General features: G+C 36.6%; 1 protein-coding gene across 1 annotated transcript in view; it reads left to right on the plus strand.

The window, feature by feature from the left end:
* The window catches only part of LAMA4 (laminin subunit alpha 4), a 98988-nt gene that overhangs the window by 76026 nt on the left and 5840 nt on the right, over positions 1-17122 (plus strand). The window contains exons 25-33 of the mRNA XM_087718623.1: positions 2758-2900; positions 3930-4068; positions 5467-5604; positions 6675-6808; positions 8162-8326; positions 13969-14122; positions 15110-15303; positions 15847-16036; positions 16713-16868. Of these exons, the coding sequence (XP_087574749.1) occupies positions 2758-2900; positions 3930-4068; positions 5467-5604; positions 6675-6808; positions 8162-8326; positions 13969-14122; positions 15110-15303; positions 15847-16036; positions 16713-16868 (1413 nt within the window). The remainder of the gene's footprint in view (positions 1-2757; positions 2901-3929; positions 4069-5466; positions 5605-6674; positions 6809-8161; positions 8327-13968; positions 14123-15109; positions 15304-15846; positions 16037-16712; positions 16869-17122) is intronic.

Genomic DNA, 17122 nt, shown 5'->3' on the forward strand with positions numbered 1-17122 from the left:
ATCAAGATTTCTCAGCTACAGCTGTTGTTCCATCCCCAAGCATGACATGGCTGTTGCCTTAGATGTTGGGAGGAAGAAGCCTGTGGTTTAAGCACTAAACTGTACAGGTGAAACTCAAAAAATTAGAATATCTTGCAAAAGTTCATTTATTTCAAAAGCACCAAGACCTGGTTCAATGACCGTGGGATTACTGTGCTTGATTGGCCTCTCCATTCTTCCTCCATACTCTGGATCCTTGGTTTCCAAATGAGATGCAAAAGTTGCTCTCATCAGAAAAGAAGACTTTGGACCACTGAGCAACAGGACTTTGAACCACTGTGCTTCATTAAAACCAGGGTCAACGCAGCTGTTTACCAGGAGATTTTGGAGCACTTTATGCTTCCTTCCGCAGACGAGCTTTATGGGGATGCTGACTTCATTTTCCAGCTGCCCACACTGCCAAAAAACACCAAAACCTGGTTCAATGACCGTGGGATTACTGTGCTTGATTGGCCAGCAAACTCGCCTGACCTATAGAGAATCTATGAGGATTCTCCCCATAGAGAATCTATGAGGCATTGCCAAGAGAAAGCTGAGAGACATGAGACCGAACAATGCAGAAGAGATGAAGGCCACTATTGAAGCAGCCTGGTCTTCCATAACATCTCAGCAGTGCCACAGGCTGATAGCTTCCATGCCACGCTGCATTGAGGCAATAATTGCTGCAAAAGGGGCCCAAACCAAGTACTGAGTACATATGCATGGTTATACTTTTCAGAGGTCCGATATTGTTCTATGTACAATCCTTGTTTTATTGATTGCATGTAATATTCTAATTTTCTGAGATGGTGGATTTGGGGTTTTCATGAGCTGCATGCCATAATCATCACAATTATGAGAAATCACGGCATGAACTATCTTGCTTTGCATTTAACGAGTCTTATCTCATATATTAGTTTCATCTTTTAAGTTGCATTACTGAAATAAATGAACTTTTGCACGATATTCTAATTTTTTGAGTTCCACCTGTATGTGTATATATTTATTTATTTATTACTTTATTTTTGTTTTATTTATGTCCCACCTTTATTATTTTTACAAATATGCTGTACATATATGCACATGCACACCCATCCATACTTTGATTGCTGTGAATTGCAGCAGACAGATCTTCTAATGTAAATGGCTTCAATCTTTTTTTATTATTTCTGTTGAATCGAACCTGGCTCTCACTGACTCCATTTTCTTGGAAAGGTTTTCAGAAATGATTTTCCACTGTTTCTTCTCCAGGGTGGAGAGAGTGACAGGCCCAAGATTACACAAGCCGGCTTTGTGCCTAAGATAGGATTATTAAAATTGTAATTTTTTTCTTGATTATATCATCAGGAGTACAAACATCTTTTGACTGACTCTGTAGGCCCTCTTGCCATTGATCCCACAGCAACTTTTCTTCTTTGTGTTTTTCCTGGTAAGAAATCAGCAGCATGACTAGCAAAGCCTGGAATTCCAGAATCTTCCTAGGACCAAGCACCTGAAATTAGGATTTACTGGGCCAAGATAAATTGCGATGCCTTAATCACAATTCTGCAAAATACTGCAAAGAAAGAACAGGGAAGGAAGGTTGTTTAGCCTGCAGATCACCCTCCATCTACTACAAAACCTATCCTTTGCTCAAGTTAATGCAAACGGCAGAAAATGGTAGCAGCTTGTGCATATAACATACATACATACATACATACATACATACATACATACATACATACATACATACATACAGTATCTAAAAGAGAGCCAGTTTGGTCCAGTGGTTAAGGCATCGGGCTAGAAAGCAAGAGATCTTGATTTCAAGTCGTGAGTTCATGAAAACCAGCTGGGTGACTTTGGACCAGTCACTCTCAGCCAAACTCACCTCATAAGGTTGTTATTATGAGGAAAATGTGTTGGATATGTTCATCACCTTGAGTTATTTGAAAATAATGATAGATGATAGATAGATAGATAGATAGATAGATAGATAGATAGATAGATAGATAGATAGATAGATAGATAGATAGATAGATAGATAGATATACTGTAATCTTGATCTTGAGAAAGAAGTGAAACTGATAAAATAGTTCATCTCTGAGAAAATAGAAAATGTAAGAAAAAGATTAAGAACAGTCCCACTTTGTCCTTAAAAGGGAGCAGTGAAGGTTTTAGACGGGCTTTCAAAATTCTATTATTATATTTTATAAGAATAAAATAGCATTCCTGGAATCCTCTACTTCTTGACCTGAGCTACCTTGAACAGCTGACAGTAATGGAGCTTTTAAGATTTTTTTTGTTCCTTCTCATCCTTTCAGTGTTATTGACCTGGACCTACCTGCAAAAACATGAGAAGAAAGCTCCCCTCAAAATGTGTTTTCCTCTTTCCATCATCTCTCACTACAAATTGTTCTGATTTTACAGACTTCTCTGTAAAGCATTATAATGCATCAGCATATTGGTGTGTGATATAGACAAAAAGGCCAAAGACAGAGAGGTATAATGGTTAAAGCATTTGACTTCAAACAGGAACATCAAGGTTCTAGTCGAGCCTCAGACTCAAAAGCTCCCACAGTCAGATTTGAGCCAGTTACTCTCCCTCAGTGCAAGCTCTGTGGATGGGTGTTGTTGTTAGGAAAATAAAAGGGGAAGAATGCACATTGCTTTTTGCTCCTGCATGAAAGATATATTATAAATTAAACAATTCACTGGATTCTATGCTGTGTCTTTTATCTTTATTTTTCTTCATTTCAGATATCTGTCATATATCATAATTCCAAGAAAATGATCTTGGTAGTGGATAGGAGACATATAAAAAGTATGGAAAATGAAAAGAAAAGCATGCCATTTAGTGATGTCTATATAGGAGGAGCTCCTACCGAGATTTTAAAATCTAGGTTGGTTTATAATCATTTAAAAGTTTTTTTTTCCCTTTGCGTATTGATGTTCGTTTAGAAATTACATAATGCATATAATGATGTGAATTTGTATATTGTGTATTATTCTGTAATGGTGACAAAGCAAATGACAAATTATTAGAGAACATCTAATAATTGAGGTCCACCCATTTGGACGCCATCTAGTCTGAGAAAAGATACTTCAGCATTTTACTAAGTCATTCTGCTCCAGCCAAGTGAGGCATATTTAACTATAGTCTATTATAAAGTCATTTTACATAATCTTCTTTCCTCATATGGAGACATCACTTTCTGATCTGTTGTATACTGCTTGTTTTCAGCTCTTGGGGGATGGAGTATTTGGGCTTTGATTATAAATGTTGTTTTTTAATCTACACTTGCAAGTGGGAGACAACGTTTTCAGATCCTTCAAAAAAAAATCACACCCAAAAATAAATGCACTTGCAAGCTTTGTTTCCATTATATGAAAATGCCCAATTACAGTTCCTCTGGAAGAAGGCAATGCATCATTATAACAGTCACTGCCATAATTTCCATGAGCATCATGACAAGATTCTGTGCAAAGTTTGGACACTTTGCAAGAAATATTCTTGATATAAAATGCTATAAACTGCCAGAGAGTGAAACTTCCCAACAATAGATAAGGTTGTCCTCTGTCATTTACCACATCATCAGAATATGGCTGTGAAGTAGAGGTACTGTGCCCTTTATTCAGTGACCTGCCACCGTCTATTCACAGTAATAACATGGAAACACTATTACTTCACTAAACTGCTTTATGGTGGATGATTGTACTTCTGCCTTAAGCAATTGGAAACCTCCTCCAATGAATCGCTTTAGGGTTATTTGTATTTCTCAGGCTGAATCTAGAGGATGAGGGAATCTGCTCAAATGTTGTTTCTTTCCCATTCAACAGTGCAGTCTACTGTTTTATTTTGCATTGGCATTCTGTATTTAGAATCCACTAGCCATGACCCTTGACGCTCAACATCTCACTTGCCTTAACAGTGGTGTCAGCTCACACCTGGCTATCAGTATACCCTTTACGGGCTGTATGAAAGGTTTCCAGTTCCAAAAGAAGGACTTCAACTTGTTGGAAGAGCCAGGTACCCTGGGAATTGGTTATGGCTGTCCTGAAGAATCACTTGTAAGTGTAGTACTTACTTTTAAACTCTATTTTCTACGTTGGTTTTCTGTTGCTTTTAAATATATATAATCTTATTTCATGATCTTTTTTGTGTTCTATTGTGAATATGTTTGTTTTCTTTCACCAATTTGTATTATTAGGGAATAAAAAGGTAACATTTCTTAAAGCAATTTTCTCTCTTAATACAATATTATTTCTTTTGAGTAAAATAATGGGAAGTGGTATCTGTTATTGAATGTAGAATACATCTTTGAAAGAAAACCAGTGTGATAGATTTTATACAGTCATATGTTTTGACACTTTAATAAATATTTATGTCTTGTCTTTTTTCACTCCACAGATCAGATTTTAAGCTAGATTATTTTCAATTGCATGCTGTACTTCAAGTATGGTCTTTAACAGTTCACTATAACAGGATGACAAAATGAAAATTTGGCATCCCCATCTTACGAGAGCAAAAGGCTCACAAAGCATTTTTTTTAAAGTGAACATCAAATGAATGCAAGCGTCTTTTTTTAATTTCAAAATCATAGTATGTAGGAGTGGTATAAAGTTTCCTAAGTTCTACAGTCAAATTCTCACTTTTGTCACTGTTGTCAATAGAAGTAGCTTTTGCAAATTATTTAAGAATAGTTGACCTAGATTCAAATAGAGATATCTTGATAGCACTGAGCTATACATATTTCAACTATCCAGTCTATCAAGACTTTCCTATAAGTGACATTGACAGTAGGCTAAATAAATATTAATATTTCTAATAATACCAGTAGTACTCCCAATTATGGCACCAACAGCAATAGTAATAGCACTATTATTCATCATAGAGTGATCATCATAGGCCACTCCATTTTTCAGAGGACTAATACAATTCATTTAGCAAGAAGTCAGCTAGACCGTATTCTTCTAACTTTCTATGTGCGATGAGATTGGAAATGGATTTAAGGTCTTCCTGAAGCTGCTTGATTTTCCAATTGAGTTATTAACTTCTACGGAAAGAGAAAAGAAACACAAGGTGCACATCCTCCAAATCTGTGTATGAGATTCCAAGAGTATTATCTGAACCTCATTCAATGGGACACATTGAGGCACAATTTCCTCAGTGCCATTATTGTAAAAGCTAATTTCTTTCCAACAATATTGATGTGTGAGTCCCATTGAAAGGAAATAATTATAGAGCAGCAGTGTTTGATGAACTCTGGAAGAGGTTGTCAAGAGTGAATCTCTGTTGTGGTGTGATAAAGAGTTCACACTCACTGCTCTGTGATGATCACACATCATCGGAATCACTGGGCATTTTGGAATGTGATAGTTGACCCCCTGGATTCTTCCTGCTATTGTTATTTTCATCTTTTGCTCTCTACTCTTCCTATATGTTCGTTTTGTTTATTTGATGAACAGATGTCCCGCAAAGCATATTTTAATGGTGAAAGCTATATCGCATCCAGCCAGAAAATCTCTCCTTTTCATGCGTTTGAAGGTGGCTTTAATTTCCGAACTTTACAGCCTAATGGACTGTTGTTTTATTGCACCGAAGATGTAAGTCTGGGGTTGTTTTCCATGTATTTTAAATGTATTTCTTTAAAATAAATATAGCCAAGACAAAAGTCTTGTTTCCTTCTTAAAAAAAAACTGCTCTTAAAGAAATTTTAAGTGCAAAAGATATATTGAGGGATAATGTAAATTAAATCCCATAAACACCAGTCCAATAAATTTAACAAAGATGTCCCTGAGATAAATTATAATCAATGTGTTGACTAGATTTCATAGGACCTATCCATAGCTAAAAAAAAGCTTCCTTATTAAAGATATAGTGAAACTGACAATAGATTATGTATCTTCAAGTCTACGTAGTCTCTTAGTGACATGGTTGACCTTCTCCAGAATGCAATGTTGATCTAGATTTAATTTGAGATGATGACAATGATTATAACTATAATAATGTGTGTGTGGATTCACATATATATGCACAGGAACATACATCTGTATTCATATATTGTATAATACAAAGTGTTTTCTACAGTGTTTAGGACAATTAGATGATCAAGCCTTCAATTAATGTGGGTGGGTGTGTACATACTTTTATGGCATAGAATAAGGTTACCTGAGGGACCACCTCTCCCAATTTCATCTGCCCATCCCAGCAGATTTAGCAAAGAAAGCAGTACACGTTCTGGTGGTTAGGGAAGCTACATCTGGTGATCCCTAGGCTGTGGCACCATGCTGTGGAATCTTCTCCCCCTTGAGGTGAGGTCAGCCTCATCTCTTCTGAGCTTCCAAAGGTCCCTTAAAATCTGGTTATGCCAGTAGACCAGGGGCTCCTAGGGAATGGGTAAACTAGTGAATTGGCCCCATTATTAACATCCCCTTCATCTGAAACGTTTTTGTTCTTGATGTTTTTAGTGTCTTTTTAATGGTTTTCATGTTTTTAATGATTAATCGGGGTAATGGTTTTAGGTATTGATTGATTGTATAGCTTGGTTGTACATTGCCCAGAGTAGCTTGTTTAGCGAGATGGGTGAAATTAATTTTTTTTTAAAAAAAAAATTAAAAATAAATGCATGAATTCCATTCCCAGCAATAAGAACATGTTCTTTTCTTCATTTCAGTCAGAAGTGTTCTCTATTTCCATGGAAAAAGGAAATGTGGTATTAAATACAAAAGGAGTCAAAGTTCAGACAGCAGACAAGTCCTTTAATGATGGAAAAGCCCATTTTGTCATGACAACTATCTCACCTGAAAAGTAAAGTAGTAAAATATGTTTCTTCTAACACACATAGATATCATTAGCCTGCATTTGTTGGCATATCAAGTGCAACCTTATTATCAGAGTAAGCTCTTCGTTAAGAAAATTAACAAGGGAGGGGGAAGACCTTTTGTGTTCAACCTTTACCAAAATTAGTTGGACACTTGATCTTCATGCAAGAATAGTATTATCTTTTCTTTAGCATTCAATAAGCACTACTGGTGTACAAGTATAGAATGAAGGCTGCCAGTATCATTAGACCCAAACCCAATGTCTGTAGCAACCCTGCCATGAGACAAGTAGCATTTATGTGGATCAGCAACCACAGGCAAAAATGAGTATTTGAACTCTAGGGCAGTGATGGTGAACCTTTCTGTCCTCACATGCCAAAATTATGTGTGCGTGTGCCCCACACCCACAATGCTATGTGCCCCATCTATCTGCCATGCACGTGTGACCCATGCAAGGGAGGTGTTTTCACCTTGCCCAGATTCTGGAGGCTTTCCTCAAGCCTCTGGGAAGGCAAAAGCGGCCTTGCCCGGGCTCTGGAGGCCCTCCAGAAGCCAAAAACATGCCCGTTTCTGAACCTCCAGAAGTCCTGTTTTTTGCCCTCCCCAGGCTCCAGAGGGTTTCCTTGAGCCCCTGGGAGGGCGAAAATGGCCTCCCCTGGGCTCTGGAGCCCCTCCTTGAAGCCTCCTGGTGCCAAAAATCTAGCATGCACTCCCCCCACCCCCCGTGCATGTGCATCTCCCGCGTGCACAGCAGACCCGAAAATCTGCTGGCCAGAGGGAAGCACGCATGCATGCGTGGTGGACCTATGCTGGGTGACGGCTCGCCTGCCTGCAGAGAGGACTCCGTGTGCCACCTGTGGCACACTTGCCATAGTTTCGCCATGTCGGCTTTAGGGAACAAGTGGAAGCAAGGCAGAAGTTTTCTTCATGCACCAGTCCTACATCTCTGGAAAATTAAAGTTATTAATTTTCAATTCCTGCACCTCTTTGTCCAAAATGTTTCTAGGACATCTTGGCTAAAGCCTATTAAGCCTAAATTATATATTACCAGAAGCAGGTCAAAGCTGAGAAATAGATTAGAGAATCGCAGCTTTCAGACACTCTCCTACGTGGAGGCTGCCACCTAGTGAGCCATTCATCAAATTCAACATTCAAGAAATAAGTGCTTTGTAAGATAAGATGGATCTATGGGATGTTAAGAAAGCAATCCAAGTATATTGTCAACTGTAGGGAAAATTGTTATAAATACAAAAAAAAAAAGTGCTAACAATGAGACAGTTTCTCACTTGTCAACCAAGTTCCTTTAAAGATTTCCTCATGAGATCTGTGTTCTCCACAGGCTTGAACTTTTGGTAGATGAAAAAAGACAAAGCAAAAATAATCCAGCAAAGGATGCAGCTGAGATAAAGCCTGTAAGCACCAAGAAATTTTACTTTGGAGGCTCACCCCTCAGTACACAATTAGCAAACTTTACTGGCTGCATAAGCAATGCCTATTTCACAAGGTGAGAGCATTTGGGCTTTTTGGGGGGTCCTTTTCTTGAGCCACAATATTGCTGCCTTGGGGGGGATGTGTTAGCTTCCTTTTTAAAATTAATATTTTGCTATATTGTAAGTGATTGTTGTTTTTTCTTTTGAAGGAAAGGAATCTACATCAGAGAAAAAACAAATGAACTCACTATGGGGTAATAGCTTTATTAGAAGCGCCCCAAAGGTCATATAACAATGGGCAGGTTTTGGAATTCTCCTAAATCCTTCATTAAGAGAGTTTTATAAAAAATCATGGGAGTGGAGGAGAGAAAGAGATAGATAGATAGATAGATAGATAGATAGATAGATAGATAGATAGATAGATAGATAGATAGATGGATGGATGGGTGGGTGGGTGGGTGGGTGGGTGGGTGGGTGGGTGGGTGGGTGGGTGGGTGGGTGGGTGGGTGGGTGGGTGGACAGATTCTAATATACATTTAGTTTTAAGATATAGAAGAAAATAACTTTACCCAGAAGTAAACCTATTAAAAATAATTGGTTGCTATTCTGATTTGTGTTGAATGGAATTAGGCTTTATCAGTGTTAAACAGATTTTATGTTGCACTTTGGACAACTGAGAATATGAAACAAATTATGTTGATGCTGGCTGTCCCAACTATCTATTTATCTAGCTTTGCTCCAAGGCTTATGCAAAATATATGTTTCTTGTCACTAAAAATTAGTCATCGTGAAAACCACAGCAGATTTAATTCATTATGAAATATGAGATTAATTTTAAGCAAAAATGCTAAGTTGAAGTCAAATTACCATATTTTTCAGAGTATAAGACGCACCTTTCTTCCTCAAAAAAGAGGCTGAAAATCTGGGTGCATCTTATACACCGAATACAGCATTTCTTGCCTCCCAAAGCCCCGCCCCTTCACCAAAACAGCCATGCATAGCCCTATGGAGGCTTTCAGACAGCTCCTGGGGGCTGGGGAGGGCAGAAGTGAGCAAAAAATGGCCCGTTTCCCCCCCCCCCAGCCTCCAGCAGCACTATATAAGCCTGAATAAGGCTATGCATGAAAAAAAAATTGACAAAAAACAGGGTCGTTTTCACAAAAAAGGGCCATTTTTTTCTCCCCCCCCCCAAGGAGCACTCTGCAAGCCCCCCCCCCTAAGGCTATTCATGCCTTTTTTAAAAAAAAAAAACAGGCCCGTTTTTGCGAAAAATGGGCCGTTTTGGGGAGGTTTGCAGAGTGCAAAAAAAAAAATTCCCTTTTGGAAAAATCTTTAACTGAGAGATGAGAATTACATTGATCAAGTGCTGTGCCAGCAGAAACAAAGTCTTAGGTGCTACAGATTGACAGCGATTTCCTTCTCCAGCACAGGGATAAATAGACCTAGAAACATCTACCGACCTAACCTCTCTCTCTCCCTACCTACCTACTGTATTTCTTTCTCTCTCTCCCTCCTTCCCTCCCTCTATCTACCTACTTACCTACCTACTCTCTCTCTCTCCCTACCTATCCACTGTATTTCTCTCTTTCTATTTCTCTCTCTCTATCCCTCTACCTACCTACACACTCTCTCTCTCTACTGCCTTTCTCTCCCTCTCCAACCCTCTATCTACCTACCTACTTTTTTATTTTTTATTTAAATTCACAAACATGTGAAATACACACACACATAAAACTTACACATTTACACGATAGAATACGAACAGGAGTTTCCTGTTCTTTCTAATAGCAATACAGTACGAACAGGAGCTTCCTGTTCTTTCTAATAGCAATTATCAATTGATACCACTCACCTTATATTATTTCCCCTTCTATTATATTTCATTTGGATTTCATCATTCTTAACCCACTTATTTTATTCATAACTATTGTTTTTGAGTTTTGTTATATTCATTCATTGATTCTTGTTTCTTTCCTCCATCCACTTATACCATTTATCCCATATCTGGTAGAATTCTGATTCTTCTTTTCCCTGGATTTCTTTAGTTAGTTTGTCCACTTCAGCACAATCCATAACCTTTCTTATTATTTCATCTTTGCTTGGAATTAATTTGTTTTTCCATTTCTGGGCAAAGGCAATCCTTGCTGCCGTAATTATATGTAGTATTAAATACTGGATTTCTTTTTTGTATTTCTCAGACATTATTCCTAATAAAAAAACTTCAAGTTTCCATTCTATTTTATTGCCTCCAGCCAATTTTTGATCCTTTTCCAAATAATTTTAGCCTCCTCACAGGTCCACCATAAATGGTAATATGTTCTGTGTATTTATTCGCATTTCCAACATTTTGTAGAGGTATTTGTTAAGATTTTAGCTAACCTTGTTGGTGCCATGTGCCATCTGTAAAACATTTTGCACTAGTTTTCCCTGTATGCAACTGATAGTATCATTTTTAAATTTGTTCCCCAAAATTTTTCCCATTTGTCTAATTCAATATTATAGCCAAAGTTCTGCGCCCATTTTATCATTTGTTCTTTCACAATTTCCTCTGCCATTTTATACTTCAGGAGAAATTTATATATTCTCCCTATTATCTTTCTATCTGAGCTTTGAATAATTTTATCCAATTCGTGTGGTTCTGTTTCGATGTCATATAATTTAGTATCATTATTGTATTTAGTTTTGATTTGGAGATAAGTTAGCCAGTCAACTTTCATGTTCTGATCTGCCAATTCTTCAATTGTTTTTAAATTTCCCTATCTATCAATTAAGTCTCTGTATCTTAGCATTTTGTTCAAATCTATAAAATTTGGGTGAGTCATCCTTTCTGTCAATTCTGGATTTTCACATAGTGGGTTTTTTTTATTTTGAGCCATTTTTGCAATTACGCTATCTTAATTCAATGATTTTGAAAGTATTTGTGCGTTTTATTTTTATCATCCCATAGGAATGTATGCCAGCCTGCTTGCAAATCATGGCCTTCCAAGGTCAAAATTCTTTTATTCTTTAGCGCTATCCAATCCTTCACCAATGTTATTGTTACTGCTGATGCGTATAAATCCCAATTTGGTAATGCTAAGCCTCCCCTCTCCTTGCTGTCTTGCATTGACTTTAGTTTAATCCTCGCTTTTCATCCCTGCCAAATGAACCTATTGGTTATTTTGTTTAATTCTTGAAAGAATTTTTTACCCGGATTAATAGGTGCGGCTTGCAACCGGAATAAAATTCTTGGTAGAATATTCATTTTAATTGTCGCTATACGTCCCATGAGTGATAACTGAATATTTTTCCAATTTTCTAAATCTTTCTTTATTTGTATCACTAATTTATTATAATTATCATCTAATTGTGGAACATTTTGCCGCCACCCAGATCCCCAAGTATTTCACTTTTTTAGTTATTTGCATTCTGGTTGCTACTTCCAGTTCCTCTTCTTGCTTTTTTGTCATGTTCTTGGTTATCATTTTTGTTTTGTCTTTATTGATCTTTAGTCCAGCCACTTCGCCATATTCTTCTAATTTTTGAATTAATTTCAGGCTGGATTCTAATGGGTCCTCTAGAACAAATACTAAGTCATCGGCATAGGCTTGGGCCTTATATTCTTCATTTTTGAGTCTTAAACCTTTTATTCCCTGGTCCTTCCGAATTTCATTTAATAAAATTTCCAAAGTTAATATAAACAGCAAAGGAGAGAGGGGGCATCCATGTCTGACTGCTTTTTTTATATCAATCTTCTCTGTTAGATCTCCATTCATCAGAACTTTGGCTGTCTGACTGTTATAAAATCCTTCTATCATTTTTATACATTTTTCTCCGAATTTCATCTCGTCCAATAGTGTTATTATAAATTTTCAGATTACGTTGTCAAATGCTTTTTGTGCATCAAGGAAAACTAGTACCATTTGCTTTTCTGGATACGCCTCGTAATACTCTATTATGTCTAGGATGACTCTTGTATTATTTTTAATGTGTCTGTGAGGTAAAAATCCATTTGGTCCGGGTGTATTCGTTCATTTAAAACCTGTTTAATTCTTCCTGCCATAATTGCTGCAAATATTTTATAATCAGAGTTTAATAATAAAATTGGCCTGTAATTTTGAATTTCTTGTCGGTTGGTTTCTTCTTTTGGGATTAGTGATATTATTGCTTCTGTCCATGATTCAGGTATCATGGCTTTTCCTAAAACTTCATTAAATATTTCTACTCCTAGCTCTTCCAATATTATTTTGTTATATTTGTATAGTTCCACCGGTATTCTGTCTGGTCCTGGGGATTTATTATTTTTCTGGTTTTTCAGGACTAATTCCACTTTGGCTAACGTTATTGGCCTGTTTATCACCTCCCTTTGTTATTTTGAGATTGGTGTTATCTTTTCTGTGTTTAAATAATGCTTTATTTTTATTTCCTCCATACTATCTTGCGCATATAGTTTTGCGAAGTATTTATGAATAATATGCTTCTTTTCTTCCGCTTTGTTCTTCCCTCATCATCTTTTAATTGATATATCATTTTTCTCTTTTATTCTTCAATCTGTATGCCAGCCATCGTTCAGGTTTGTTGGCTAGTTCAAAGTGATTTTGTCTGGCTGCTTTAATTTTCTGTGCTAATTCCTTTTGAGTTATTAAGTTGATCTTAAGTTTTATCATCTTTTTTCTTTTTTAATTTTATTCTTTGGGTCTTTCTGTAGTTCATCTTTGGCTTCCATAAGTTCTTTTTGCATACATTCTTGTTGCTCTTTTTGTTTTCTAGTTTTTCTCGCCATGTAGGCAATTGTAAGGCCTTTTGTGTATGCTTTCATAGTATCCCAGAGATTTTGAATTGAGGTGTGTTGTTGATGTTTCTTCCTCTTGACTTTCTAGGTCCTCTTTACTTCCTTGTTCTTCTTCCCCTTTGCAGTATTCTTCATAGAATCTCTGCGCTTCGTCTATATTCTCTATCTTATATCTTTTTCCTTGTCAAGATACCAGTACCCCTTTTGGTACCAACCATCTGTACATTATTGTTTTTATTTAACTGATTTGTTAAAAATTGGTATTGTCTACGTTGTTCACGAATTCTCCATGGAATCTGTTTAAGCATGATCAACTCTTTTCCCTGTAATGTAATCGTCCCTTCTCTGGTATTTTTGGACACTTCATCTCTAGTTGTTTTTTAGCAAATCTTATAAAAATTTAATTTGCCTCTTCAAACTCCTTGGTGCATCTTATACTCCGGTGCGTCTTATACTCCAAAAAGTATGGTAGCTATCATCACTTCAACTTACATTTCAAATAAACAAAGTTTATAAAAACACAAGAAAAACCCAGTTGGATCATACCAAAACCTATTTATCCAAAATGCTGTGTCATAAAGTGGTCAACTGAAAATACAATATTATGGACAGGAGGACAATAGCGTATTTCTCCTTGCAAAGCCTGAATGTTTCATTAAATATCATAGTTTCAACTGATGGCCAGTTTTAACTGATAGCTAGCTTTATAAACTGATTACCAACTCTATAAAAAGGCACTTTAGCTACAACAAAACAGAATCTGGGACCTCTCTGACAACTAGTATTGCCTATGAGCTAATACACATATATCAATGATAGATATTGCAAAAGTATAAAGATCCACTCAGTTGACAACGCAAGTAATATCTTTGATGGCAGTAGAAAATCAGTCTCAATGTATATGCGAAATCAAAATTGATTTAATAATAACCTTCTTTTAAATAGATTAGATCGAGATATTGAGGTGGAAGACTTTCAACGCTACCCTGAGAAAGTTCATGCATCTCTTTATGGATGTCCTGTGGAATCTCCTCCAGTTGCCCTTTTTCATAAAAAAAGAAAAAATTCCTCCAAAGCTAAGGAAAGCCACAGCAAAAGGGTGAGTGAGTGTCCACATCGGGCTTACAGCTTTCTAGATAGGAACTGATGCTAACCAATAGCAGACTTCTTTGAGCCACTTGTGCAGACTCTAAACTTTTTTTAATTGAAAGACACTTCAATGTAAATTTATCCTGTTCAAAAGTTGTAATTTTTAACAAATGGTACAGTATGAAAAAAGAAAAAGAACTGCAGGAAACGACAGTCATACTAACACATTCCACATTGCTTTGATTTAATACATTTCCCATATCCTTTACATCATTATTGCTATTTACAATCCTGCTTTTATCTATTTAAAAAGTATATAAAATGTATTAAGTAGTTACGCCTAGGTACTTGGGGAAGTAGTGGACTCCGTTTTACTTACTGTTTTCCCTTTGGGTTGCTTGTCAGTGAATTTCCATGTATGTATAAGCTGGGAAGGCCAGGATCAGCAGCTTAAGCTCTGCTCTGAGTTGCATGACCTGACAAGGAATCAAAGAGTACTTGGCAGCATTCAAAGCCACTGCCCAACTGCCTCTCCCCCAAGGATTAATTTTCTACAGGGCTTTTCTTCAAATTTGGTCTCTCTTTGTTTTTGCCAGCTTCTACCTCCACGTCACATTCAGCCCTATTGTTTTCATTTTGGGGGGCGGGTTATCAGCAGGTTATCCTGCCAATGGAGAAAGTTCTGAAACTCTTTCCAACATTCCATCATGTTGGAGCAAACAAAATAAAGATGGTGGTAACTGAAAGATCTTCACCTATCAAAGATTAAATGTGGCCTGCTTGAGTTCTCAAATTGTACCTTTGCTCCATTATAGCACCTGCCTATGCAATTTTGATATTATTCACAGCTAAGTCATCCAAATAGTATGACGAAGTGAAGTATAAGACCTGGGCCACACTTACTGAAAAATAACATACAGGAATGTATGCAGAATGAAAACTGTGCCTGTCCAGCAGCAGTTTGTTGATTACATTCATTTATTTGTTTTGTTCGAAGGCTGAAAAAAGTAAAAAAGGAACATCCCCTTTTTCATCTGTCATAAATAAAGGAGAACAAGAACTGAGAAATCAGAGGGATCCACACTGCCATTTCTCCAACAATCCGAAAGCAACTGAACAGGCATATCTCTTTGGTGGGACAGCAAATAGCCGGCAAGAGTTTGATTACTTACCAGAGGATTTCTATGAAAGGTAATCATATTTTAATATACCTATAAAATATTAAATAACTATTCACATATTTGCAAATTATTAAATTAATTTATTAGATCTGTTGCCTGATTCCAAAATTGTTTATATATGTACAAGTATGTATCTAACAAGGAGACCACTTCCATCCTACTGCAAAGCCAGATATTCAAGTCTTTCTGGAATGCCATCATAAATGGGAGCCACACTACTCTCTGATGGATGTCATTCTAGAGGCCTGGGGTTGCAACATAAAAGGCATAATGCTTGGGTTCTGACAGAGGGCATTATGTAATCAAAGGAACCCAAAGCATGCCGGCTTTGCCAACATATACCAGATGAGATACACTGTGAAAGATACCTGGTCCCTCAAGTAACAGGGCCCTACAGGATTACCTGTAACTGGGTATATCAGTTAACACAAATAAAAACTGCTTATTTTTGACATTACAAACTGTTCTCCGGAGGCAGCATTTCATTTCTTTTTCAGCTTGTGAATGGAAATCAATATCTCTTTCATAGAAAAATGCCATTTTTGTTTACCAGATCTCAATTCTCCATCAGTCTAAAGACTCATTCATCCCATGGAATGATTTTCTATATTGCGGACCAAGCAGAGGAACATTTCATGGCCCTCTTCATTGCCCATGGACGACTTATTTATATGTTCAATAGAGATCACCAGAAATTAAGAATCCGAACCCAAGAAAAGTACAATGATGGCCAGTGGCATAATGTAAGTTGAAATCGAAAGATCCAGGTAGAATCTTTATAAGCTTTAAAAAAGTATCGTTTACCCCCGAATAAGTATATTTATAAATTGGTAGTTAATTGGAGTTTTAATGCACTAAAATGTTGCACCTTCCAAAGATCAGGAATAAAACAGGTCATCTTCCATCTATGCAGTTTCTGTATCAAAATGTTATGGAGAAAAATAATTAAATTTCCAAACCTTTTTATATACTTCTGAGAATATACTTTAATTTTTGTCATATCTTATCTTTTAAAAATATTGAAAAGTACACTAGTATTGCAACAATAAAGATAAAAATAAGGAATAAACACCAGCAAAAAAACTAGAGCAACAATTCACAATGAAAATATAATCCAGTAACAATATAAATGTTTGTGCGTGCATGCGTATGCACTACTTATCTGTTCAGAAATAAGTCTCTTACGCACTGCACTGAACCAGCTTCTTATTTTATTAAGTGGCAAATTTTTACTTTTCACACTAAATTGAAAAAACAATAGAAATACTAGAAAAATCTCAACAGCCTTTTCTATTTAAATAACTTGAAAAAGCAAACAGGATAGATGACTAGCTATCACAATATACTCTCTGCAAATTACAATGACATCTTTTCCATTATCTTTAACATAAACATGTTGTTGTGGTTGTTTTAAAAAAGGTAATGTTTGTTCGAGAGAAGAATATTGGTCGTTTGATTATTGATGGCCTCAGAGTACTAGAAGACAGTCTTCCTTATTCTGATAATACATGGCCAGTTACTACTCCTTTCTACATAGGAGGTGTGGCACCAGGAAAAGCTGCTAAAAATATCCAGGTAAATATATTTTTCTATAATAAATGTTTCTTTTTGGATATTTATTTGTGAGAGTTAACAGAATCATAGTTGGAAGGAGTCATAGAGATCATCTACTTCAATAATCTCTTGACAGATGAACATCTAACCTGTTTGAAGCCCAAGAGAACTCACTGCCATGCATATGGCAGCCTGTTCCACTGGGTGACAACTTGTAGTCAGGAAGTTCTTCCTGATGTCTATGCTGAACTGCCTTCAGCATAGTTTTTTTTATT

The sequence above is a fragment of the Thamnophis sirtalis genome, unplaced genomic scaffold, assembly GCF_051295495.1.
Source record: "Thamnophis sirtalis isolate CommonGarterSnake01/CBP01778 unplaced genomic scaffold, rThaSir2_p1.2 scaffold_6, whole genome shotgun sequence".
In the NCBI taxonomy this organism is placed as follows: domain Eukaryota; kingdom Metazoa; phylum Chordata; class Lepidosauria; order Squamata; family Natricidae; genus Thamnophis; species Thamnophis sirtalis.